This window comes from Notothenia rossii (genome assembly GCF_949606895.1).
Source record: "Notothenia rossii genome assembly, chromosome: 6".
Classification (NCBI taxonomy): domain Eukaryota; kingdom Metazoa; phylum Chordata; class Actinopteri; order Perciformes; family Nototheniidae; genus Notothenia; species Notothenia rossii.
The window spans coordinates 67,229,556-67,257,244 of record NC_136909.1 but is presented as its reverse complement, the minus strand read 5'-3'; the positions used below and the strand labels follow the sequence as shown (position 1 = coordinate 67,257,244).

At 40.3% G+C, this 27,689-nt stretch overlaps 1 protein-coding gene across 8 annotated transcripts; it reads left to right on the top strand.

Annotated features, from left to right (window-relative positions):
- The first annotated feature begins 844 nt into the window (after positions 1-844).
- On the top strand, positions 845-27,489 carry klc1b (kinesin light chain 1b). Of its 8 annotated transcripts, none has more exons than XM_079689434.1 (17): positions 845-971; positions 8,942-9,213; positions 9,782-10,012; positions 11,081-11,159; positions 11,639-11,867; positions 11,973-12,060; positions 12,896-12,997; positions 13,436-13,609; positions 14,755-14,854; positions 15,986-16,035; positions 16,357-16,424; positions 17,072-17,180; positions 17,323-17,331; positions 17,614-17,766; positions 25,072-25,196; positions 25,350-25,407; positions 26,088-27,489. In XM_079689434.1, the coding sequence occupies exons 2-17, from the start codon at positions 8,965-8,967 to the stop codon at positions 26,160-26,162; spliced, it is 1,899 nt and encodes a 632-aa protein (XP_079545560.1). In that variant the 5' UTR covers positions 845-971; positions 8,942-8,964; the 3' UTR covers positions 26,163-27,489. The 8 variants fall into 8 exon arrangements, with proteins under 8 accessions (XP_079545560.1, XP_079545558.1, XP_079545562.1 ...); XM_079689432.1 differs by having other exon boundaries at positions 11,078-11,159; XM_079689433.1 differs by lacking the exon at positions 845-971 and adding an exon at positions 3,366-3,640 and having other exon boundaries at positions 11,078-11,159.
- The last annotated feature ends 200 nt before the right edge of the window (positions 27,490-27,689 follow it).

Below are 27,689 nucleotides of genomic sequence, written 5' to 3'. Positions count from 1 at the left end.
CAATAATGAACTGTCCTCTGTTAATTTAGAGAGACAGCTTCTATTTAAAATAATTGTCTGAGTTAATTATCATGTTAAGTTTAGTTTTTTCAAAACAATGTACATGGTGTGCCATTGTGTGTTTCATGTAGGCTACACGTGTAATACTAGAGGAACTGTGTTTATCTGGGTAAATGGGACGTCTGTTATATTTTCCCTTAGGAGGGTCAATTGTTTGTAGAATCATTTGGAAGATGGTAATGATATTAAAGTGGTAGAATGACCTTCTCATGTGAGTGTTGGCCACAGGTTAGCCACCAGATGTCACTAAATACTCTTGGTATTCTTTCTGTGGTGGAATGTATGGGCTATTCATATGACACTATATGGCTATGATATGGGCTGTATATATAAAGGGCTATGACTGTAGACTGGTTATGACTTTATAGCGTGGTCGTATGTCTTTAAAAGTGAGATAAAAACATTAAAAAAATTATGTCTGCACTTTCAACCAAAAACATAATATTGTAGCCCACCTGTAGTGATGCCAGTAGGTTTTGGGAGAGTAATTTGATCAACTGAATTTCCTAATATATTTGAGATGTTTAAAGAGAAAAAATAATACTTCCAGATCCCAAATGGTTGTTTTTAAACCCTTTATTTTATTTTAAGTTGCAATGTCTGAATTTGAAATAGGCCTAATTAAAATGTATTCCAAAGTATTCAGATTAGATTTCTGGCAATCCAATAGTTAACGGTACTAATTATTTTAACAGATAAATGGCCATGTCATTTGTATTATTTTACTGACTGTGTTATTTGACTCATATCTGAATATACATCCATGACTGTCTGACCCAACCCTGTGGATCGAAACCAAAACATGACGTCACCTTAATTAAATCAGCCGCAGGGGCTTCTGGGAGAATCTTGCGGTGTCGGAGACATTTTGGATTTAAAGGGGCTGAGCTAGCCGTCAGTCCTAGCTCTTGGTAAGTAACAGATGTACTTTCACTAATTAATATTATAAATATGTGAAGCTTCTATGTGACCGTGTATTTAAGCGATATCATTGTGAAATACCGTGTATATAAATGATTAAGGTGGTGGTTTGAACGGCAGGAGCAGCTAGGGAGTGGTGATGCTAGCTGGTTAGCCGGAGCTAGCTATCAAAGTTGCTAAGCAGAGCGCTTAGCAGATCAAAAAGCAAGCTTCACCGTGGGGTAGCTTATTCAATGAGCATTTACAATATCATTATAATTAATATACCCGTGTTTATATAACAGGCAACATGTGCCCATATTGCTAACACTAAATCATGTAGATGGATGTAGAATAATAATCCCCGTGTTGCGCTACAAAAGTCAAAACAAAATGTGAATTTAATTATGATCACCGCTGGAGTTAAATGATAAACCATTTTATTTAGTTTGGGATTAACTTGGAAATGTTCAGAAGACTCTGTTTGTGTTAAATTTTTGTTACGGTTGTGCAAAGTCATTAACATGTAGCTACCACGTCATTATATCAAATGTCGAGCTTTGTGTTTGATCAGGGCGACACCATTGTACATCTGCGTGAGTGTTATAAGCACAGGTTCCACTGCAACAATACAGTTTTTCTGCATCAGTAACGTTAGCAAAATCCATGCAGGCAGTGTTCAGACCACCATTTGTGGGGAGCAGCCCTCTCGCAGCTGGTTTCAGTGGAGTGATTGATGACTATGGGCAGTGACAGTGGCACTTCCCTCCTGGCTGTCCCAGACCCCGCCACACCCTCCCTGATGGCTGGCTCTGCTTTGTGTCTGGAAGTGATCCATACAGTGTTGTTGGACTGCTGTGCAGTAAACAGAGCAAGATGAAGTGATCCGGTGGTGTCAAACTTCATCAAATAGATAGAAAATGTTTATCAAGGGAGATGGCACAGACATTGTCCACTGGCTTGTTGATGCACTCTCCATAGTCTGTCTTGTTTTCCCTTTTCTACCCTAGTATTTGATCATTTTAATTCCATCAAGCACCACACCCTCTCTCAAACGGCCTGTTCCTGCAGCCTGTGCTATGTTTTGCATTTGCTCATGAAGTATTTCAAGCTTAGCTTTCTCAATACAGTTGTATAAAAGAAAAAGTAGTATTTAGTGGTTTCATCATGCCCTTAAGTCAGGAAGATTTATACTTGGCAGTATAAAGTACACAATTATACGCAATTACAGGTCATTCAGTTTGTCCTCTCCAAAAGCACAATCGATTTGAATGACTGTAATGCTGTGGTAGGGAAGGATTCGGCGAACGAGGCCCTGAGGGAGCTTGATGGTGTTTTCTAAAGGGAGACGTGATCATGTGAGGCTTGAGGCCTCCGTGGAGATGGAGGCTAATGAAGAGTGGAGCTCTGGATGGACAAACGAGAGAGAGAGAGAGAGAGTGCACATTTCTCTCTATAAACACAGCACTGTCTTTCATAACTCTGTGCAACCCTCTCTGGTATTTGATATCTGGGCTGGATGTGGAAAGACTCCTGCTGCAATATGACATGACCTTTGATCCTTCTGCAAGGTTGAGTCATATGACAAGTCAGTTCCTGATCCACCTCATCAAAACAACGTCTGAGTAAGACATGTCTATTCAGTTGTTATTGTAACAATGTGTTCGTTTTTTTATAACAAAAAATACATTTAGCTTTTGTGGTGTTTGAAGGTTATTTTCTTCATAGGAGATTATGATGTATTGTTTGTTTAATAGTTGAATAAGAAACATTGCTTCAGTGGAGGTGCCTTTAGGTGTGGTTAACATCTGGGAATGCATTAACACTACTCTGGATTGATTTCCCTCATAAGACCAAAGGTGGTCTATTGCCAGATATTTAGGGGCTAATATGAGTTAGTATAATCATGTTATCAGAAACCACATAGTCGTTAAATCACTGCTGTGTCAATAAGCCTTTTAAAGTCCCTTAAGAGGTTTATACATTTGAAAATGTTCTAAAATATAATAGTCCTTTTGTCTGGTGGCTTAAAAATGTTCCCATCACTTATGAGCTGGATCGTAAAAGCGAAATGATTGGATTATAAGTGAAAGTTGTCTTATCAGAAACTGTGTTGGTTGGTCCTAAGGTGTGAATGTATTGACGTGAGCTTTTTGTAGTACAATGAGACAGTAGGTGCTGGCCTTGTAGTGACTTACATGGTAACATGTAAATAGTGTCACCCTTTTGAGTCTCATCAGATCCATCCCTTTGTGTCTGATGAGTGCAAAGGAGCAGAGTCTAGATCAGGATGTGTCCCTCCCCCATCAGACTTGCATCTCCACCCTCCTCTGCTCTCCTCCAGCTGTGGGCGGGGCCGTCTCTCGATGTGCGCCCTGAGCTCATGTTGTTGTTTTTAATTCTGACGGAGCAGTGGGAAGGTCACCGTCATCCCGCAAGCAGCTCCGTCCTCCTCTCCCCACCATCGGCGCTCATCTCTCTCATCCCTGTCCTCTCTCATTTCCATCTGCCTCTGGCACCCTGAAGGTTTCCTTTTTCATTTGAAGGAGGATCGCTGTGGATTTGCACAGTCATTTTATAATGCACTTGGCCAGCGTTCAGCGCTATTGCTGGAGGACGAGTCCTTCTTTCATCAGCTCCTCACCAAAGTATGAGACTCTGATCTGCCACTGAAACTGAGGTTAGTTTCCTGGTCCAGCAAGCTGTGGCCAAACAATGACGGCATTATTCATATATGGCTTAAACCTTTAGTAGGCATTTAGGGGGTTTTCTAATGGATATCTACATTCTTTGTAATATTCCCTTTTTGCCTTGTTTTTCATCCTAAGGCTATACTTTGATTACAATAGGTCGTTTTACTGAACTGATCCTATCTGTTGTATAATCAAACATCTCTTAATGCACCAGGTCTCATCTTCACCAGCTTCTGATATAATGATAGGCTCCGAATGAGGGATTTATTAAAAAAGCTTTTCCTCTGGTGTGCCTGTGTTTACAGAAGTGAACATGTCTTCTTAATGGCTACTTAACTGGCTGCTGCTGAACATGACTAACACTTGATCCTGATAACTCCTGTACCCTGTCATGAGGTCTATTGGATAAAAGGTCAAATGACATGATTCTGAGCTGTAGTTTATAAGTGTGATGTGTACATAGTGAGTGTATTTTAGTATTCTAACTAGTTATAGCTGCTACATTTATTATTATCTTGTGATGCTATCATTAGTTTAATGTGCCCATGTTTTGTATGGAACACCAACAAAGTAAATGTTAAAGATGAATTCAAGGGCAGCTTTAAGAAACCAGCCTGTTGGACTTCATCACAACTCTTTGAAGACGTAGGACATATGAACTCCAGCAGTCTGAGGAAAGCAACAGTTGATGATGCAGGTGTCGGTGAATGATACGAAGGTGAAGCTGTTTGTTTTTCCACTGACTGACATGAAAGCGCTTCTTCTCTTTGTGAGCTACTTCATGCTCTCAGCTCGTCAGGCCTTTCATCCTAACAGGCGTTTAACTGCTGAGGCTCTGAGCGACTGTACTGGGTAAAAAGCTGTCTGATCCAGGAGCATACTTGATGTTGAGATCATTTCAAATCATGTTCATTGAAGGGAAGCGCTTAGGTCCAACCCTTCCAAGGAGAAAAGTACTGTTCACTGCAATTGTGAAGAAAACTTCTCACCCGTCTGATATTTCTTAAAGCAAAACCTGTGTTTTATAATTTATCATTTATATTTTATAATTGATGCTTTACTTTTATTGTTGCCTTTTTGTAACATAGTGAAGATAGAGAGCAAGAGTCTAAATGTTCAAACTTCTATACAACAGTCGTATCTTTGCAAATGCAAATTAGAGTCAGCTTAATTACTTTAAAGCATGTGATAGACTGTTATGTAAAGTACTGACTCACGTATTGACAGCACAAAATGGCTCTCAGTTATGTGTGGTATAACATATATATATATATATATATATATATATATATATATATATTTTTTTTTTATATGTATGTGGTCAAGTTCTCCCCAAACGTGTTACTACTTGTCTGCTGACTATTTCACTGATTGTAAGCCCTCCCTCTGGTAGTTCTGCTTTTGGTGTACTTAACATGAACTTACAATGACCATCACTGGTTTGTTTTTACAAGGAATTCTTTCCTTTTGAAATATCTATATTTGATTTTGATATTTTATGGGGTTTTTTAAAATGCAGAGCAACAATGAGATCACACTTTCTCTAGACATCCATCTAGGTAAAAATGTGATCTGTAATCTCTGAAAGTGGTTCAGAATGAGTGCTTGTTACTATTAATCTTTTATATGTTGTTTGATTAAAATGGGTTCATGTGATGTGGGAAACGCTTCTTTGAAGAGGTTGGCTGTCTCTGCGAACTAGCTTTTTACTGCTCCTCCAGTAGCTCCTGTAAAGAGATCATCGTATATATTGTGCAAGGAAATAGTCAATTGCAGAGGAGACATGCACAAAGTCACCTCTGGGTACCGTGTAGTAGAATGTGATCTGTAAGAATTAGGGAAGTGCATCTCCATCACTGAGGCCGATGTGATGCGCATCTCGATACGTTGCCAGCAATACATTTGACACACCAGGCGATGCGATACGATACGACTCACCCCTGTTGCGATACAGTTCGATACGATGCGATTCAACACGATGCAAAAATAATGATACTTCAATATGGTACGACAGAGGATTTTGTTTTATTCCTTATATGCAGCAAATCATAAGTTAACTAAAGTGATTTACATATTTGGTTCTCTCTACTAGTACTGCGCATCCCATCGTGCTGTTTATTTTTTACCTTAAAAAACTCTCCAGAGTACAGTAAAATTGTATAAAACCTCAGTCAAACAATTTAAGGATGCATTGCCCATGATGAACAATGTGCAAATAACAACTACCATAGTGCAATGCCCTTACAGCTGCCAGCCTGATGTGCTTAACACTCATCCATAGGCTAACTCACCAGTGAGCAGAAAGCAGTGGTTTCTATATGAACAATAAAGAATACAAATAACCTTTCACAAACGGCTCTTTCATAACTGCTTACAGTAAGGAAGACATTTAAACTATTATTGGCCGTCACAGGCTGTTGTAAACTAAACACCACTCTCTCTGACAGAACACCTCACTGAGTGATTTAACTCATATGTCTAACTTTCAGGTTTCTCTTTTCAGCCGCAGACCCCATGTCGCCTCTTTATGTGCGTTGCTAAGTTCCTCGTACTACTTGTACTTTAAAGCGGCACGGCATCGTTTACAATTTGCGAGCGATTTTTCAAGTTGACCGTCTTTCTTGAAAAATCCGAAGTGTTGCCAAACGTTTGATTTGTAGGTATTTTTCGGTGCGCTGTGTTTCTCTTTCTCCTCGACTTCCGTGTGTGTTGATAACTGAGACTCTCGGCCTCCGTAGTGCGAAGCAAAGATCGTCTCTGCGGAGCGCTGACAGGATGAGGGGATTTTATATGAATGAATCATTTTTTTACCGATGCAAAGACGCTACAATCGATGCATAGCAAGTTCAACCCAAACTGTAGCCGATGTGCACTCTTTCAACCGGTGCACTCGCATCTTGAACGTTTATGCCGATGCGAATCGGTGAATCTTAGCATCCCTAGTATGAATCCATCAACAATGCTAAAGCTTTTAACATCTTAAACAAGATGCAAGCAGATGTGCATCAAGCTTACTCCACCCTTCACTTTTTCCATCACTACCCTGAGGCTTCAGGAATGTTTCTTTGTGTACGAAAACATTGGCTATTTCTTCGAACATTATGCATTTTTTGAGTTCTTCATTGGATTTAAGTAAGGGGGGTCATGAACCAAAGAAAAGTAAAGCTTTTAGTCTGAGTTGTAAAAACAATAACCTTTCACATCTTAGCTGTATCCTCCCATTCACTCTGTACTGGTAGGGTACCTGATACCTTTTAGTATCGATCGCTGCCCCCCTTCTTCCTCTCCGGATCCTCCAGCTGGTCGTACACAGGCTCCAGTGTCATCCCGATAATATCTACCGGCTATCTGACATCCAGTTGGCCATTAGTTAACTTTAGTAGCTGCCCCAGCGTGCTCGTGCAGTGTCCATCATTACACGTATTAGCATCATAAATGACACTCCCCTGACTGCCCTGCTTTTAATACATGATGCAACATGCACAGCTTCCTCTTTAATGACTGGATACTAGCAACACATGCAGTTATGTTTGTTTCGGCCTATGCTTGTGTCAGCTGTAAATGTGCCAAGAGTCCTCTCAAAATGCACCAGAAAACCCTTTTTCTTTTGTAAGAAGTCAGAAAGCTAACAACTTAAAGTGGCCGGCAATTAAAGCTGCTATTATTGATTGGACGGTTGATCTTGCAAAGCTTTTTAGGCAAACGTTAATCAATTAATTGTATTCATAATAATCTGATGAATTGAATATAATGAAAATAATTACAATTCCAACAGCCATTTCTAATTATGTTAGGATAATATTCCTTCTTAACCCAATGAATATTAAGAAAATCATTTCACATCTTTTGCAGCTATGTTAATTCCAGCTTTCAACCGCAGGATTAAACTTGGCTGCTATTACATTTTGTGTCGCATTCCTAAGAATATAGCTATTTGTTGTAGTCGTTATGCTCAGGTTAGGCTTATGTTGTTCTTTTATGCACTGCTTTTAATAGACATTTGCGGAAATGCAATTAGCAGAGCAGGGAGCGGCTCTCTAATGGTGTAGTGTATTTGTTCTCTTAGCAGATGGCTCTCAGCTGGTGTTTAGCACGGCAAGCCCCTCTTCCATAACCTCTTATTCCCCCTGCTGCAGAAATAATGAACGCACTAGCTTTACATTGCCTGGAGCCCAGTGGGAAGGGCAGCGACATTACCCTGATGTATCCAGCAGGGACGTGGCTCTGTGAGTCATAGGCTGTCTCCAGTCTGTTTGGGGAAAATGGCACATGTTCCATGCACCCACCCAAAGGTCTGGCATTTCTACAGAGCACACTGTGTTATTGACACTGGAGTGTTCTGCGACTTGACCAGCTGCTGAGATAGGCTTTTGTCATGTCATCCTCTCCTTGACTCTCCAGCCAGTCATGCAGCCGGCTTGGCCTCTGTTTGGATAAAGGGCTGGCAACAGGAGCACTGCAGCATCTGTGCGCCCACTGTCACTCTGCAGGCTGTGGCCATGCTCACAACTAAGGCTGCACAGTTATTCCAAAATGGCATTGAAATGGCAAAATATTCGTGCAATATTTGGCAATTTGTGTAATAATATCATTAGGCATTAGCTATTGTGGTTCTGTATAAAAGTCCCAATCTACAAAAGATATTCCACAGACTCAATGAGTGTTCGGCAATCTCTAACACGTACAGCAGATATTACACACCTGTATGTATACATTAATTAAACCGTTTTTCCTTTGGTCAGAGTATAACTTATGTGTTTTATAACAACCCTTCTTCTTATCGTATTGCATTCATTCTGGGGTTTTTTAATAAAAAAAAAGATGACCGACCTACCCACTCATGAAATTTGAATCTCTCCTCTCCCTCTAGTGATAAACCGTGAGTTCATTACCTTTTTATGGCTGTCTCGTTGCTAGTGGATCATGCTAGCGGAGCAAAGAAATGACTTGTTGCATCAGGGCGAGGCTTCACACACTCAAACGTTGATATCTTTAAACAGAGAGTGGAGAGTGGATTCCGTCGGTTCACCCCGGCAGAGAATGCTTCAGATGGTTTATAGTGGTGGAGATCATTTGGAATTGAAGATACTTTGAATGAAATAGAGGAAAACGAATAAGACATGTTAGCCAAGCTCTTGTGTCCTTTGTTGTGAATGAAAGTGTTAAACAAGCACAGCTGCATCTTCAGAAGACCCTTTCAAACATGTCCTTTTAACCGTTCAAATGTTCCCACAGTGTCCAGCGAGCGAGCCTGTTGTAACGGTCGTTCTCCACTCCTTTTTTCTCAGGTTTCCCTAATCTTACATAGAATATGTCCATCATGGTGTTTCCAAGAGAAGAGAAGCTGGAGAAGCTTACTCAGGAAGAGATCATCTCCAACACCAAGCTGGTGATCCAGGGTCTGGAGGCCCTGAAGAACGAGCACAACTCCATCCTCCACAGCCTCCTGGAGACCATCAAGTGCCTAAAGAAGGACGAAGAGGCCAACCTGGTGCACGAGAAGTCCAACCTGCTCCGCAAGTCCGTGGAGATGATCGAGCTGGGCCTGGGAGAAGCGCAGGTGAGATATTGTTTGGTCGACAGAATAATATGAGCTTAAGAGAGAATTAGGTGGGTTACAATACAGCAGACAAAGAGAGAATGGTTCAGAGTAAGAAAGTAAAGGCATTTTTTATATATAGCACAGTTCAACAACTAGGCAATTCAAAGTGCGAAAACACTTCACAACGTAGTATAAAGTAAACGCATACAATGACATGTAAGTACCTTTCCAGTCATTCAAGAGCCAAGAGAACAGAAATAACAACGAGCTAAAGCAGAATAAAACACATTACACCTTGTAATAAAAGTAACAGTGCTGTGTAAGATTTGAATAATTATTTGATTTAATAAATGGCAGCAAAAAAACTGAAAAAGTCTTCAGCCTGGATTGAATAGAATGTAGTAAATTGGTGTTAATCCACCGAGTCATGTGTCTTTTGGTTGTGAGTTTCTGCTTCCTCATTCTAAACCGAGTTTGTGTGGTGATCATGATTCATTCAGCCTCAGTTTGTCCTCTCCTGCGTTACCGCTGCGACATTTTGTCTCCGTTAAATGCTCACAGTTCCTGAATGCTGTCTCTATCGCAGGTGATGATGGCCCTGTCCAACCACCTGAACGCGGTGGAGTCGGAGAAGCAGAAGCTGCGTGCGCAGGTGAGGAGGCTCTGCCAGGAGAACCAGTGGCTGCGCGACGAGCTGGCCAACACCCAGCAGAAGCTGCAGAAGAGCGAGCAGAGCGTGGCCCAGCTGGAGGAGGAGAAGAAGCACCTGGAGTTCATGAACCAGCTCAAGAAGTACGACGAGGACGTCTCGCCCACTGTAAGACATGTTGTTAAGGATGCATGAAAGCTGTATTATTAGGTTACTTGGGTTGAAATAGTTTGATTTATTTCATTTCCACCATGTTTTATGTGCAGGATCCTTTAAAATACATTATTCCTCTTTAGCATGAAAAGCACTGAGTTCAATTGACGGGATAGAATGTTGTTTTATTTTTCAGCCTATGCAGCTGTTGTTTATTATAAGCAGAATGGGACAGAAACAGTCCGAAAACTATTTACACATCCAGTGTCTGATCCTACTTGGAATATTTAGTATGAATTTGCCTATATATCTGATACAGGAAGAAAATCACAGCTTCCAGGAATGAGCCTTTCTGGTCTGGTCCTTATTGATCCAGCAGTTCAGAGAATTGCTGCATATTCTGACCGTATTCGTAGTCGCAGAAGGAGGCTGTGTCCCCTAGCTGCTTATTGCAGGAAGCCATCCTGCCAATAAGCAGAATTCCTCCTGGAATCAACTTTTCTCATATTCAACATATAACAGGCGTCTGTGTTAAAGCCCAACTCAAATCTCATTTAGTCATTTGATAGAACACACACCAGTGTTTATGTGAGGTTTGAATAGCTGTATCAGAATAAGAAAAGATCTCCACACAGTAACATATCAATCTACAGAGGCAGTTACCTAATGTCAAACTAATGATAAACCAAGGGGTATCATCATGAAACCAAAATATATCATATTTCTCACTTAGGGTTTCTGGTCTTTTTCTCAAATGATACACAGGAAAATTGATAGACAGAGCAGATATATATGTCAAGGTAGACATACTACTAGAGTTTAAAATAAAGCACCATACACAGATGTCAAAAGGTGAATTGTGTGTAAAAGTGACAACTGTATCCAACATGAAGCTTATGATACAATGTATCATTGAAATGTTAATGTTGAATGTATTGGTCTAAATGACCCCCAATGGCATACTTTTCTGAATATGAGATATAGTTATCTTGATAGCCATATCGTCTTAAATATTTAAAGACTGCCGCTAGATGGTTGCTGTCAGTTAACATGACTGACTGGTTTGTTTTCTCCTCTCAGCAGGAGGAGAAGGATAGAGAAACACCAAAGGACTCCCTGGACGACCTCTTCCCCAACGACGAGGAGGAGCACGGGCAAGGAAGTAAGAGAACAGGATCCATCCCTTCAGCATCATATTATGACAATTCTTCTAAGACAGTTTGCTGCCATAATGTTAACGTCATCATTCAGAGTAAAGAGCTAAAAAACATGTTCATCAAAAAGGATTTATATAATGTGAAGAAAATGTTTAGGACAATGTCTAATTTTTTATTCCTGTTCAATTCCATTTTTCGCATAAACTCACCTGCTCTGAATGAGGAAATCTGGCATATTTAGCTGTAATGCTAACCTCATTTAGGCCTGATTATCTGGTGTCCGACCCCTCTCTCAGTAAATGAACATGACTATCCATACAGTGCACTGGGTTAGATAATGTTGTCATGCCAATAAATACTTATTGGATTATAACCCATAATGTAATTATTACACAGATTTGCAAATGGAGTTTTATTCAGGTCTGAGTTTCCCTCTCTTTTGACGTCCAAACTGTTCTTTCCCCTGTGCCCCCCCCCCCCACAGGTCAGCACCAACACAACAGTGCGGCGGTGGCAGCGGCTCAGCAGGGGGGCTACGAGATCCCCGCCCGCCTGAGGACCCTGCACAACCTGGTGATCCAGTACGCCTCCCAGGGCCGCTACGAGGTGGCTGTTCCTCTCTGCAAGCAGGCTCTGGAGGACCTGGAGAAGACCTCTGGACACGACCACCCCGACGTGGCCACCATGCTCAACATCCTGGCCCTGGTCTACAGGTCGGAAATGCCTTCAAATATGAGCTTTTGCTAGTTATTCTTCCTATTTTACTGCAAAAACAACAAGAAACACTCATCATGTTTTACCGTTTCTTTCTCATTCAGGGATCAGAACAAATACAAAGAGGCCGCCCATCTGCTCAACGATGCCCTGTCCATCCGTGAGAAAACCCTGGGCAAAGATCACCCCGCTGTAAGACTCCACCATCTTCATAGCAACCATATCTCCATGGGGACATATTCATAGATCAGATTAGTTATCTTGTGGTGGTTTATTATTGTGACTCTGTAGACTGAGAGGCAATTACCTCACAGTCTACTGCAGGGGTTCCCCGAGTGGGGGTCGCGAGATGATTACAAAATAAAAATGGAGAATTAAAAAAAAAAATTACCGTAACTTTTTTTTATACATTTTAATTTTTTTTTAATAATAGTAGTAGTGATAGTAGTGAGAGAATAATGACACTCCCGCGAGAGTGCGGAAAACTGAAATTAATTCACTAGCCCCCCATCCGTCGACAGGGGGTCGCCAGTCTCTAGCACTGTTATTTTGTGGGTCGCGGGCTGAAAAGTTTGGAAACCCCTGGTCTACTGTACCTTTTTGTTCTGTGCCGTCAGCTTTTTCCACCATCACAGTATGGATTTTTAACCTGTGCCAGTGAATCAACCACAGCTGCTGAATGGCTGCTCTTACATCCAGCATAAACCAAACTACAATGAGCTTGCAGTGAGACATTAAACATTAAATTGTGCTTTTTTTCATAGCCTCTGGGAACAGATCTGTATGAATGATTTACACTATGGCAACACATTGCGTTGTGAGGCATAAAGGAAGCTATTGACACATTGTTTGCTTCATATTGTTATTACTGCTGTCACTCAGTCTGATCCTGGATACAGAATAATGAAACCCAAAGGATTATTACTACCATCCTGTGTAATCCAGGTGGCTAACATCCCAGTGCAAAAACAAAACAAATAAAGGAATCAGCCTCATTTATATATGTGTTCTCTTCCTGTAAATCCAGGTTGCTGCGACGCTGAACAACTTGGCTGTGCTGTACGGAAAGAGGGGGAAGTACAAGGAGGCCGAGCCGCTGTGCAAGAGGGCTCTGGAGATCAGAGAGAAGGTAGGCCACATCCCTGGATCACCAGGAGATCCACCCGCAGCACCCGCTCCCAGTGAACAATTAGCCCATTGTATTAAAGTCATTCAAAGTGGTAATATTTCCACAATGTAAGATCGAGCTTCTCTAACACCAGCATAAATACGGAAATTAGTTTCTTAAATTATCTGTGAAGTTTCCGCTGGGGGACATTCCCGTGACGGACGAGTTTAATTGAGAGCATAGATGAAAATGGAGAACAGGAATTAGGCAAAGGGACAGCGCTTAGCAGAGCGCAATGAGTTTCCCTAAAAAGCTTCATTCTTTATTCTCTCTATTGATCTCCCAGCCTTTTAATAGATCTCCTGAAAACTGTAAATAAAGGAGACATTCAGAGAGAAAGCTAACGACCTTGAGGCAGCAGCACAAACTGATATCTTATTTGTCCCTGATTTCCCTCAGGTCCTGGGGAAGGACCACCCAGATGTGGCCAAGCAGCTGAACAACCTGGCTCTGCTCTGCCAGAACCAGGGCAAGTACGAGGAGGTGGAGTACTACTACTGCCGGGCCCTGGAGATCTACGAGAGCAGGCTGGGGCCAGACGATGCCAACGTGGCCAAGACCAAGAACAACCTGGTGAGAGACACGTTAAAACCACTACATCTGCTTTTATTGTGCTTTTCTATACTTTGAAAATAAGTGCAGTCCCTGTTGAGCTGTGAAGGTGACAAGATAAACACAGGCAGAGCTTAGTTATATTGTGAGCAAATGACTCATCTGTTCTGTCAGCCAGAGTGTCTCTGTGGGGGCCAATGTAAACTGTTACTGCTCTCTGCCTACCGAGCTTCCACTGGAAATATCTTTTTAAAACCATGATATTTTTCACATATTCACTGCACCAGAATTTTAAAAGGGAGACTATTTTATCCAACACATGCTTTTTCAAAACAACAGTTATGAAAGGAAGGTTCGTATTAGGTAATGTCACACTTCTGTACAATAGCAGCCTCATTAATATGGCTGTGTATTGCCAGTAATGTGGCACTTATCATGATTTAATGGTTATGATACAATATATATATATTGCGCTACTGAAAGCAAGTGGGTATATTGCAATTTAAAAGACAAAATAATTGTAGTTTAGGGAAACTGTCAGTAGTATATCAATCACACCATACTAATAAAACATTATTTTTTACATTTTATGCATCCGAATAGTAGGATCCCACACACTGCCTTTGGGCCATAATTAGCTAAGGAATAACTATTTATCTATTTGCAACAACAAATGTAATGAATCCAAAGTGATTGCAGGATTGTTTAGAAAGACTATTTTGGTAAGTACAGTCAATTATCCACATACTTATACTAGGGCTTGGTCCATCTGGAAAGGACCCAGGTTCAAATTTGTCTTGGGACCAATTGTGGCGTGTCATTCCATCCGTCTCCCCCTTTCAACACTCACTTAAATAAAAGCACTGGTTACCCAAACAAACTTTTAACAAACCAACAGTGTTATTGTGAATCCATACGGTATCACAGAACATAATATGGCAATACTCGAGTGTATCAATATTTCTACCTGGTCTCACTGATGAAGGCGAGGCTGTATGGAGACAGTAAGGGAGCCTCTGAGGTCCAGTCCCATCCTTTGAGTCACAGCGCCTTGGGGGAATATGCAGATCCACTGCTCCTGTTGTCAGGAGGCACAGCATCTCTGTATGTGTTTTCACTCTGTCCTAAAAACTCAAATATGCTTTCTCTCTTTTTCTCTTCTTCAGGCGTCCTGCTTCCTCAAACAGGGGAAATACAAGGAGGCTGAGATTCTGTACAAAGAGATTCTGACTCGTGCTCATGAGAAAGAGTTTGGATCTGTTGATGGTAAGGTCTCATCAGAGATATTGTAGATGGTAGTGTAAGGCAGCACCCATTTCAAAGGTTTACTTCTGTATTGCAGTGGTGGAGTCAATCGACACAATAGAAAAACAAATGTGTCTGTAGAAAATTGGTGGTGGGTCAAATATTTTTTATAGATTATATATTTTTTTGTCCTCTACTGTTTGTCTCACCCCAGCGAGCGGAGTGAGGGATGGACAGATGGTTAGAAAGTGGACGATGTTCTAACCTTCTCCATTCAGGACACAGAGAATCTAAAACAAACTTTTTGAAGAATAAAGAGTTTACTTGTCTGAAGAACTCTGGCAATTTTCTTCTCTTTTGGTTTAAGCGAAGCTGTTTGTTGGCTTTTCTCCGGGGATTAGATTGAGGGCTTTGAAAAGGGAATAAAAGAAAGTCGGCACAGTGAAGCGCTCTGACGCTTTTTAAGCAAAAGCATCTCTCCTCTTTCTGAGAGATTTATTTTTCACGAGTCACTTGACTTGACATTAGCTCTCAGATTGGAGTTGAAGGTTAAGTGAAGCAGCAACAGGAACGCTAAGCAGCAACAGTTTGTCCCTGGGAAGGAAAGGAAATTATGCTTTATATTTGATCAAAAGCAAATGGTGTTAAATGCTTTTATCTTTGGGTCAAAAGGGCTATGTTTGTGTTTTTCAATGGCATATTTAATGAAAACAGTGCATTAGTAAGTAGAAATGGTTGCGTGTAAATGTCAGTTTACTCATATCTGAAAAAGACGGTCATTGTTTCTAAAACAAAGTGCATTTATAGTCTCTTCTGTATTGAGATATAATTTCTCATTTCTTATTTTATTTCGAATCTGAAAAAGAATATTAAATTCAAACATTCTTAAATAATCTCTGGGATTATAGTCATATTTACCACTGTCAGTAATATTGGGCCAGTGTTATAATGTTTCAATTCCATCTTGAAACTGATGGTGGCAGATGCCAGGAGTCACGAGCCTCTTCTGATATTGTGTAGCACAATGCGTAGAAACAATCCAAAAAGTATATAGTAAACAGTTCCTGGTGGAATCTGTGAAACATCCTGAGGTCCAGTCCTGTTGAACCATGTACCGAGTGTAGACCATCTCTCCTGTGTGTTTGTCTGCAGCTGAGAACAAGCCCATCTGGATGCATGCAGAGGAAAGAGAGGAGAGCAAGGTGAGGGGGTTGTCATTTTATCCTCAAGAATATTTAAAGCAAATTCAATTAAATAAATGTGTCAAAGCGTAGCTGGCAACATGAAATACAACAGTGCTGTAGCATGGTAAAGAATAGTGAAATACAACCCTTTTATTAGTATGTTTCACACACACACACACGCACACGCACACGCACACGCACACGCACACACGCACTATAAGCTCCAGCGAGCATTTGGTAGTTTTATGTAAACACTGGGGAAATGCAGCTGATCCAGTTTTAACCGCCACTCCCAGTCACGCTCCTTTTCTCTTCCTCTCCTCCCTTATTTACTTCCAGGGCAAGCACAGAGACAACACTCCCTACGGAGAGTACGGAGGCTGGTACAAGGCCTGCAAAGTCAACAGGTGAGGCAGAGCGGGATCAGCGTGGTGTAAGGCTAAGTCAGAAATAAAGACATGTCATAAAGGCCAGGGATTAGTCTCTTGACTTTTGTTCAAATGTGTTCTTTTATAAATATGTGAAGTTAATATATTGTAGAAATGTTTTTTTATTTTACAGTATTTTTATTTTTCCTTTTTTAATTTTGCAAAACATTTTTTTTTTTACTTAAATTACCTTTTATTTAATATTCATAAAAAAATTATTATATAGTCAAGCATCGTTTTAAAGACACCAATTCATGGTATTATATTTGTCAGAACACTAAATAATAATTAAAAGATTATCAAAAAACTAAAAATTATTTAGTTTAAAAAATTTAAATAATGAATTAATGATACTGTTATTTGTTTAACTTTAGCTACAAAATGATCCTATATCACAGAATAACACAACACCTCCTACTCGAAACCCCACACGGAGATTTGTTTCCCTCTGAAACTTGAGACTAAAAGTTTCCAGAACTTCTTAAAATCCTTTAACTCGTCTTTAGGATGAATCAAATTCCTTCTAGGTAAAGTCTCCGTAGTCATATACACAGGAAGCTTTGTTGTGAACCTTTTTAGTTTCCTCACCTTTGGGTAAATATTGTTCTGCCTGTCCCATTGTCCAGCCCGACAGTGAACACCACCCTGAGGAACCTGGGGGCCCTGTACCGCCGGCAGGGCAAGCTGGAGGCTGCTGAGACCCTGGAGGAGTGCGCTGTGAGGTCTCGCAAGCAGGTCAGCGCACATTGACTTTACAGACAAAATACCTGTTCACTTATCAGTGTCCTGTTTATGTCGATGCTTATTTCAATGCTTAAATATGTCCCCCAAATCTCACGATGTTTCTTTCCCTTTCTTTACAATGCTATGGATCCAGAGCAGCACAGTAAGTGGTTTGACTCTCAGCGATGGCCCCCATAGAGCCTCCACCTCTCACCCCTAACCCCACTCCCATCTTTCAGACATTTCAAATGTTCCCTTAGTCTCTGCCACTGTGACAGTGATTAATTCAAAGAGACGGACAACATCAAATCCCTTTTTTAATACCTCCATGTAACTCCACACTCTCATCCTAATCAACCAGCTAATGTCTACCTCAGAGCTAGTTCTAATTACTGCATGTTTGTGTTTTTGTTTGTGTGTGGCACTTGTGTTTTGTCCCCATCAGGGCATCGACCCCATTCACCAGACTCGTGTGGTGGAGATCCTGAAGGATACAGACGGCGACAGGCGGAGGAGCAGGGAGAGCCTGAGCAGCGTTAAGTATGAGAGCGGCTCTGAGACCGGAGAGGAAGTGAGTATTGGGGCCGAATGGAATGGGGTGAGTACAAATCCACTAAAGAGTCCACACAGTCGTACACCTCACTGGTGAAACAAGGTGGCGATCACAGAGAGTGGACTGGTACAGAACATCCTAGACAAAAACAACATGACATTTTGAGACCATGGCAAGATAATACTAATATAATATATTGATTAGCTTTACAATATTATTTTACAATAATTTGAAACACAATACAGTAAATAATAAACATAATACAAATAATATTAGTATTAGACGACATTAAATAAAATGGAATACAATAAATACGAAATATATATACATAAGTGATCAATATAAAATAACAATTTAAAATAAAAACAATTGTATAATATAGTGATGAATAAAATAAAAAATGTAAGAATTCTGTTAAAATGAAATAAATAAAAAATGATTTCAATAAACGCTTATTAGTCAAAACACTTGCTGAGTAGGTAGGTTTACTTTTCTGTTAACATATTGAAACACTTCCTGCTTCTATTAGGGTTTGAGAGAAAAGGTTTAACAGGAAGTAGATTCTTCTGCCTCCTGTACCAGGAAAGAAGCCCCTCTAGAGGATGCACCGCTCAGGAAGCCCTCGCTCCAAACAAATTAGTAATTCCTGCCTGACCTATTTATTTATTTATTTATTTATTTATTTATTTATATATATATATATATATATATATATATGGTTTGTGACCTTTTTTTATAGATGAAATGGCTGCCTAATTCTTGACCGTCTCTGTACCAGTCCATAGCCTCCTTGTAGACATGCCTTGTTCCTCTCGTGAGGTCATTCTGATTATCCAAAACTGTAAAGCTGATTGAGTGTCTTGGCATGCCGAACCCGTTGTTTTTGACAGCATCTGAGTAGATGTTCATGTTTTGTGTCGTCCATTGCTTGACAGTGAAGTCCCAGTGTCTTGTTTTAATAAGCGGCCGTTCTGCTGGCACCATTTTGCTTCTGCACAAGTGGAGCGGTAACAAAAAGGCACTCGCTCATTCTGTGGCACCCTGGCAACCACATGAAATATTTATCTGCTTTTGTGAGACTCACAAAGATGCATCCTTTCGGAATCCCTATAAGGATGTCTCATGTTTTTGCTGTTAAAAAAATCAACAGCTTTTCCCAATATTCTGGAAGTTCATTTCCCTGATCTGGGCAGTTGATACGCAGCTCTTTATGCTGCTGTTTAACTGTCTCATTATACCATCCACTCTGGCTGTGTTTCAACAATCGTTAGTTTCATTTTGCCGCAGGGCTTTTATTTCTGCACAGCGTGTCCCATTGGTCTTGTCACCCCTCCCCTCTTTAATAAAGGGGTCAGAGCTGGAAGCATGACATTCATTGCAGCAGATAAATAAACACTGTTAGCAAAGAGCTGATTCCCAGCTCAGAGAAGCCCTCTGGTGATGCTTCCATAAAGCACAGTGCAGGTTTGTGCCAGCAGTGATGCCTCGTCTGAGCCTGTGCCCCCCCCCCCCCCCCCCCTCACTAAAGTGCAGCCACACCCTTCACGGCACCAAACCCAGTTCAAACATGCATGTAGCTATGGCAGACTGCTGGGCTCAACATTAACATGCACACTAATGGACCGTATGTGTTAACTGTGTTTACACATGGTTTATAAATGTCTGTTTACCTCATATCTGCCGCTCTCTTTAAAGGTATAGATTGGATTTTCTGAAATAGGGTTGTTTGAAATGCTTATCTATAGTCAGAGTATCACCTTCAGTAATAATCAGAATGCCTTTATTCTTCTCACAGAGAGGAACTTTGCATTTCTTACAGCTTAATATTAACCAAGAAGCATGCATAAAATAATATTAATGATCCATTTTATTTTTAAATAATTACACAATAACATACTTCTGTGGAAGCAAGACGTTTTTCTTGTGATAGTTTTATTTAGAATATTTTCCCTGTTTTACTTTGCAGAAAGAAAGCCCTTTCTTTTTTCTATGCTCTCCTTAAAGCCACCAGACAAAAGCACAATTTTCCCTTGCAGGAAAGTTGCTGGCCCACAGCTTTCATCGGTTAGTTGCTTTGTCTCATTGTGTGACTTTGCTGAATTGAACCCTTTAAAACAGCCATGTCACACAATAACACAAACAAAATAACCAATAGATGCATCTGTAGGTAAGCAACTTCTGTGATCTGCAAGGTAAAATTACTATTTTTGTCGATGGAGTCTGGTGGATTTCAAGCGAGCCAAGATAGAGGCTTCAATTCCCATTTCTAAACGGAGTCAAAAATGTTTTAAATCTGACATTAAGGTAGCTTAAATAAGTTCTCCCCGTCCACAGCAGTGTATTGTTTCCTTGATACTCTGGTCTGATTGTGATTCTGACTGTAGGTAATACTGACTATGGATAAGAACCTCTTCAAACAAATCCAAACCATCCGTTTAATCAGAAAGATGGGTTTTAGTTTGCTGGCTTTTGTGTCAATGTGATGCTTCTCTACACACATGTTCATATGTATACACAGCTACTCAAAACTGCTTCACTCCAGCAACGGCATGCACATTTCCAAGCGTGCACCTTTATTTTTTGGAAAACGTGATGGCATGTTCGGTTTGTACTAGCATTTCATTATTCATGTCACCACCACAGCAGTAGAAAGGCACACAGTCCAAACAGCGAAATAAACTCCTGCTTGTTAAAGATTGTCTAAAATGTGTCACGAAACATGAGCTTTTTAACTCAAAGACTGCTTAACAAACTCCATCCATCCATCCATTCATTTACAAAGCTGCAAACATACGTCACTACAACTTGTGTTTTAGAAAATAGGCTTGTCAAGTCCTGTCTGTGTGTGTGTGTGTAGATAGAGACGATGTGATAGGCCCGTCAGAACTATCACTCAGAGCTTTGCCCAAACATGTCTTCACTCTGGAACTCACTGAGGCTATAGAAGTGTTTCACCTGACAGCTATAAACTCTACATAGAGCTCACATAGTTTGTGTCGAACAAGTGGGGGTATAACTAAGGAGATGCTCAGGTTAATCGGTAATACATCTGAAGTATGTGCGTCTCTCTTCCTGCATGACTTGGTGTATGTATATTTGTGTCTGCTTTGCGCTCTCTGCTAGATGCTTCAATGTGCTGCCTGTCTGTTTGCATGATTTCCTCTTTTCTCCTTTTTTCTGTTTCTACGTGTCACTCACTAACCTACTACCTTGTTGATAACTCTTGCCATGACAACCAATCAGCCTGTCAATCAAATGTCCTGTTTCTCACTCAGTGGATTGTACTCTCCCTCTTGAACTCTCATTCCTAGGGCGGGTTCGGTATGTAGTGTCATAGTTATTAGGATAGATGATTAATGTTAAAGGATAGGGAACAGTGGACCGGTCGAAACAAGTGCAGGATTTTAGATATTTCATCAGATAAAGCACTCAATTTTAGGTTCTTTTTTCCAATAAAGGGCAAAGATGTTATCTAGAATATAATTTCCCTCTTGAGATCAGTGTAATACCAGCATGCCCCTCACTGCTGATGCTTGCAGATCTCCTGTCTGCAGTGCACAGTCACTGGCTGTCTGCAGTGTGCCAAGGCTTCAGTGGTACCCAGAGAGAGGAGAGAAACAGCTGAGTCACCATGACTGCAAACACCAACCCACTGCATCACTGACCCACCCTGTAGTGCAGATCCTCAGAGAGCTGTAGTGTCTCACAGAGGTGGATTTTCACATCCTTGTTTGCATAGGATCCCTGATTTTGCTAGAAAAAGTAATCAAACCCCAAGCTGGAGTTAATACAGAACAGTTGGGGCAGGATAGACCGTTCTACAACAGTGCTTTTTCATCCTTATTAGGTTACTTCAATTTACACAGTTAGCTTTGTACATATTATTGTTGTGTCATTTGTTTTGTATACAGTGTTTTTGGATCATTTTCATAATCACCTCAGTGTATTCAATAACTGTTAGCTACATTAGCTAGTCATTTAGTGTAACACCAATGTTTTGGTGAAAGTGTCTACGGCTCTTGAAATGTTTACCTTCCACTTTTCCCGAAGCTCAACATCTGCTGTGATGGGTGAAAGCTCTCAGAGGAAGGACCTTGCTAACTTTATAAAGCAGACCGCTCTCCTCATAAACTCTAGGGTGCTTTTCTTCAATTTAGGCTAACAGCGCTTTTTATGGACACTGAGGTCAATGGGAAAATGATAAGGAACCCCAGAGCAAGCATTAAATACTATTAACAATATGTACAAAGCTAAATGTTGAAAAGTGACATAACTAACTTAAGAATGACAAATCTGTTAAACAGGGTGTGAAGGTAAAGTTACAGGAAGTAAAGACACATGCAATTAGTCAAACTGATAGATGTTGGGTGTAGAAAAGGCATGAAGCTCAGATTTGTGTAGGTGTGTAGCGTAGGCAGCCCGACCCTGATCTCTTAATCTCACAATGTGTGCGTTGTTTTTTTTGTCTGTTTCTCTCTCTTTCTCTCTTATCAGGCCTAAGCCATCAAGATTATTCCTCCATCCTTCTCTCCTTCCCCAACACAATAGCAAAAAGGAAGTGTGTTGTCGTTCCCTCTGGCCTCCTCTGTCCCAACAAAGCAACAGCTCCTCTGCCCCTCCCGGTGCCAGCAGAGACACAGAAAGCACCCCCCCCCCCCACCCTCTCGCGGCTGTCATCTCTGCCCCCCCACCCTGCTGGGACGTTTTGGTCTTCTCATCTCGGCTCTCTCTCTTCCTTTCACTCTCGATCCTTTTCCTCTCACTAACCCTGTGTCAAAAGGCTTGTCTTCTTTCTCTGTAACGTAAACAAATCATTGTGTGTGAAATCTCTTTCCCTGTGAGCAAGCCACTCGCACATTTCTTTCCTCTCCAACACACATTTGTAATTTTTCCTAGCTACATAGTAGATGTATTTGGCTGGATAAGGGGAGCAGGAAGGTTATTTATTGGAAGAAGGCAAAAGATGATTTGAGGAGGTTTTGACTAGAGAAATCACAGAAGTAACGGTTAATAGTCAATGTAAATCAAAACTGCTGTGCATTGATCTCAATCTGCTTAACAGCAAATGAAAGGTGACCTCAAAGCTAGCTTCCAACCTGTTGCCTGTATTTAGCCCTTATTTTATTCAGTTTTTAAAGTTTTTTTTTTAGTCGTTGGTGAGTTTTTAGTTCTTCCCAATAATGAGATCAAACGCTTAAGCAGCTGAGAAATAAATGGTACTGTATAGTTTCACATGCTAATCCAAATATCTAATTTCTTTTTAACATCTGAAATGAGAAGGGAGCATTGCCATTTTTTTTTTTTTATAGATTTATTTCCTTTTTAATTTGTATCATTTTGTTTACATTTTTTTAAAGTGTTGATTATTTTGTGGCTGAATATTAAGGCAGTAGTTTGTGCCACAGTGTGAAAAAGACCAGAAGGGCCGAAATCAGTCGAAAGCAAATTGTCAGATCACAGCAAGCTGTTGCCATGGCAATTCATGTTCAATTCGCTCTCTCTGGTGTCCTTGGTTTGATTGAGTATTGACGCAGGCTCTACGCTTGAACAATATATACACAGTAGCTCACATTTACAAAGGGAATTAGCAATGTTAGCGACTGTTGTAAAGCTAATACGATGCTAGAGACCAACGGACACTGGCCACCTGAGAGATTGCTTAATATTAGTAAATCAAAGATAATGGCCAGAATTGCCTTTTCATTTGTCGGTGCAGTATTAGAAGCTTTGGATTCCACAGTAGTTTAGTGTGTATTGGTGTATGTGTTGGTGGTACAGTCCACTCTGGCTATTTTGAACACGAAGCTTAATGGAGTGTGTTGCCTTTTTGTTTTTATTACACAGTCGTTTGCAAAGTAAACATTGTCACTCTGGTGAATCATGTTTTTAGACAACCGAAAAAAAAGTGCAGTGCGAGTGTTTCCTCAAGATCAACATATTGTTATTTCAGATGTTTAACTAACTGAATGTAAAACGACTTCTTTAAAAAGTGTAGGCTGTATTTCTAGATCTGTGTATTCATTATACGGCTTTTCGGTATGCTACCTGATTCTTCATTCCTTCCAATGAGTACACCTTTACTTGTAATGCAACTGAACAAAAGGAATTGACTATGTACATCACATAATTATGACAATATTGTTGTGTTAGTGGAATGCTTATTTATTGAACTGTCTATTCTCGACATATATATATAGTGTGACTTCAGTTTCCCAAAGAGGAATTACATTAATGGTAAGGTCTATAAGCACTATCTTAGTATAAGTAGGACTGCATTATATTTACCATTCTGCATTGTGAAGATTATTGCATCAACACTTGTTGGTATTCTCAAATAAAAGTTTTTCATTTGTGGAGTTTTGTCTTTTTCTCTGCATCGGACCGAGAAGACTGTGGTATTGCTCGATCAGTGGAGACCGATCATTCTGTTGAGTCTCTGCTCAGTGGAACAGAAATGTCCAATACCTGTATACATCCTCTGGTTTACCCACAATGCCCTCTGCTGGTGATATGCCTGATTGCATCATGATTATCAAAATACAATCAAAGTTAATACATTGTTTTGAATGCATTCCACCAAAGCTAGAGGGTGTTACACTAACAGTGTTTACTGGTCAGTTAGTGAATAAACACACACTATGCAGGACAGCTAATATGTAGCATTATAATTCCAAAATGAATGGATTGATGGATGAAGAAACGTTGAGCTTTATATTTTCATTAACTTTTAATCTGCTGGTTGACTTGTTCATAAAACAATCAGAATAAAGTGACAAATCTAGCAGGCCAAGTTGACCAATGAACCCTGAACCCAAAGATATTCTTGCCATCATGAAAGACAAAGAAATTAACAAATATTACCGAATAAAAACTCTTAAACAATGCTATTTTGGCATTGTTTCTTAAAAAAGAAGATGAATTTACCAGAATGAAGGAAAATGACACGGCACACTTACTGGAGCACAATGAGTTCAGTACTCCAACTGAAGTGACTACAGTTTGTTCTAATGGTGTACCATTTGAGAAGAACATTTACTCAATGATTCAGTACAATTAGGTCATGTTGAATGTAAGTTATCAGAAAGTGAAAAGATGCTAGCATTGCCTGAAATCGTTAACAATGCAGACGGTTCAGCAACATATTTCATCACCTAATGAATTGCTCTTTAAATAATATAATTCATGACATGTGTAAACCCCTTTTTGTGAGACCCCATGCTTTTTGGCTGCTGCTACCAGCCATTCACAACAGGACTGGCCTACATCCAGTAAAAGGATAATGATTTGCAGATGTGAGTTCTTGTCTCTTCAGTGCAGAATGCTTGTGCTGATGCTTGTGTGTGTCTGTAGGACGGCAGCGGGGCTCTTCAGCGCAGCGGCTCCCTGGGGAAGCTCCGGGACGTCCTGCGGCGCAGCAGCGAGCTGCTGGTGAAGAAACTGCAGGGCAACGGGCCGCCTGAGCCTCGCAGCACCAAGTAAGAATACAGGATTTCTCTGTAACGATGGGTAGCAGACAGTAATAAGAAATGCTGTTTTGAGGCAGTAGTTCAAGCTCCATGTGGATACTTATTTTGCACTTGAACCCAGGATACAGTATTAACATTATTTTTTTAATGATTGTTCAACAGCATGAAGCGCGCTGCTTCCTTGAATTACCTGAACAAAACCAGTGATGACCCGTTCCAGGTGAGAAACAGTTTTACACTCTCTTAAACACAGGTTGCCGTTTTCTACCACTAGAGGTCTCTCAATCAACACAACAAAAGATGGAGGGGGAAGCTGTGTAGGATCATGGGAGTTGTTGTCTTTACCCCCATTTTCAGTGAGGTAGGATTCGATAGGTGTTTCTTGTCCAGGAGGTTCTTACAGCAGCGGTATCCTCTCCAAACAGAGCCAGTCATATAAACCAGTAAAAACAATAAATAAAGCTTCACCATAACAAAAACACCAACACAAAGGGGGCAGAGAGCCTTTACTTTGCTCAGCTTTTTTCTCTGATAACATAAGATCCAGGTGCCTGATGATGACTCCTTCACCCGGTTCAGATATATAGCTAAAAACAATAGAGATTTTAAAAGTGTGGCTTCAAACTGGATACAAATCGACTTATGAGAGCGCCAACCAAAAAAAAAAACTGTTACCTTGATTCAAATGACAGGGTTTTCTAGGTTTGACATTTTTGGGAAAAATAATGATGTTACACGATTCAGTAAAATAAATAACATGGGTTTTCTCGTTTTTAGTGCTTTTAATGCGGAAATGTTGCTTATTGTAACTTGCTATATCATTAAAATTGTTATGTCCTATCTTTCATGTTGTCTCCTCCTGTTTCTTCTCTGATTTTTCTCCTTCTGTTTCCCTATCAGACTCGGGGAGTTCGTAATTTGAAGGAGAGCCGGGGCCTGAGCTCCAGCACTGTGGATCTCTACACTGGAAACTGAGCAGCAGGTGTCTGATCAGCTGATCTGTTCCCGATCCAGAGAGGCTCTGACCTTTGGCTCGTTAATGATCACAACAACACTACCAGACAGACTCCATCACACTGCCTTCCTCTGCTTGTTAGCATCCGACCCCAAGACCCACATCCTCCTGAGTTAAGACCCAAAGACATGTTCGGTCATCAACACATTAACAAACACATTTGGTGGGTTTTCTTTCCAGTTTGTTTTTAAACCAGGTTGTTTCCTTTTGGTCTTCCAGAGACAGATTGATGTATTTTCTCCTCATCGTGTTCCTAGCAATGGTGATGCCTCAGTGCCTCCTAAATATGGCCGAGAAAATGTACCTCATCTCTCCCCTTATTCATCATCTGTGACTCTCTGCACTTTGACTGCAAACGTTGCCATATTGTCTCCTTCTCCTGTAAATGTCTCCCTATGTTGTGTGACTTGAGATCCTTGATTGTCTTCCTGTGCCATCTCTAGGTCTAAATTAGAAAAGAAATAGGTTGTACATTTCTATTTTCTCACAAACTAGTTATAATAAATAGGCCTGGTGGCTATGAAATGATATCATGTAATATTATGACAAAAAATCTTTTTATTTTCATTTGAATGATTTTGCCTATTGAGATTTCTTTGCAATGCGAGGTGTTGGTTAAAGCTTTGGGAAACAGGGTGACTTGTTTATCTTACTGACATGAGTTGAGTCATGTGACTTGTTTAGGGTAACTTTATACAAAGTTTGGGGGAAAAATAGAAATTGATGCTGCTTTTATCTCCAAGTGTGTTTTTCTGCATTGCAGAGAAAATGTATTTGAGGCATTTATGGTTTGTAAAATACAACAATGAAAATGCTCAGATTTTTAAATTGTATATAAAAAAATTACGAGGATGAACCAGGTTTCTTAATGAATAATGGTCATCCTGAATGATCTCCGGTGCCATACAGATTAGAGCTGCTAGCTGTGAGCACATCCTCTTATAATGTTGTTTACATTGACTAGAATGTGTGATACATTTCTAGTAATGTGATAATTATAGGTTTTTGCACAATTCTCAGATCGGTTTCTTCTGACTATGATTTCATTTTTTAGTGAAGCACAAGAAAACTGGAATGCCTTGTAATTATAATTGTTTTGATAAATGTTTTTTCTTTTTATTATTTGTAATCAACGTGTTAGAATCTGATCACAAATCATAGAATTCATCAGCAAATCAGTGTCATTGTTGGTAAGAGTTGAATGTGTGTCTCATATGTCATGAATAGTCTGATAGAAAATTGGAACCACTCTGATCATGAAAATTAAACCAACAATGTTCTATTTTATGTCGTTCATTCTTATTTCTGGGGGGGAATTTGTAAAAAGAAATTGGTTTAAAGGGGGCCCTATATTATGCTTGTTTTCAGGTTTCATACTTGTGTTTTGTGCCTCTACTGTGACATGTTTACTTGCCTTAATGTTCAAAAAGCTCTTTATTTTTCTCATACTGCCTGTCTTTTCACCCTCTGTCTGAAACCAGAGCCCA

What these genes read in the sequence shown, in the direction of transcription:
- klc1b (XM_079689432.1), top strand. Translation starts at nt 8,965, where the DNA reads ATGTCCATCATGGTGTTTCCAAGAGAAGAGAAGCTGGAGAAGCTTACT. An exon ending in GGAGGAGCACGGGCAAGGAA is followed by an intron (nt 11,160 to 11,638) that starts GTAAGAGAACAG and finishes CCCCCCCCACAG; the next exon opens with GTCAGCACCAACACAACAGT. An exon ending in AGGAAAGAGAGGAGAGCAAG is followed by an intron (nt 16,036 to 16,356) that starts GTGAGGGGGTTG and finishes ATTTACTTCCAG; the next exon opens with GGCAAGCACAGAGACAACAC.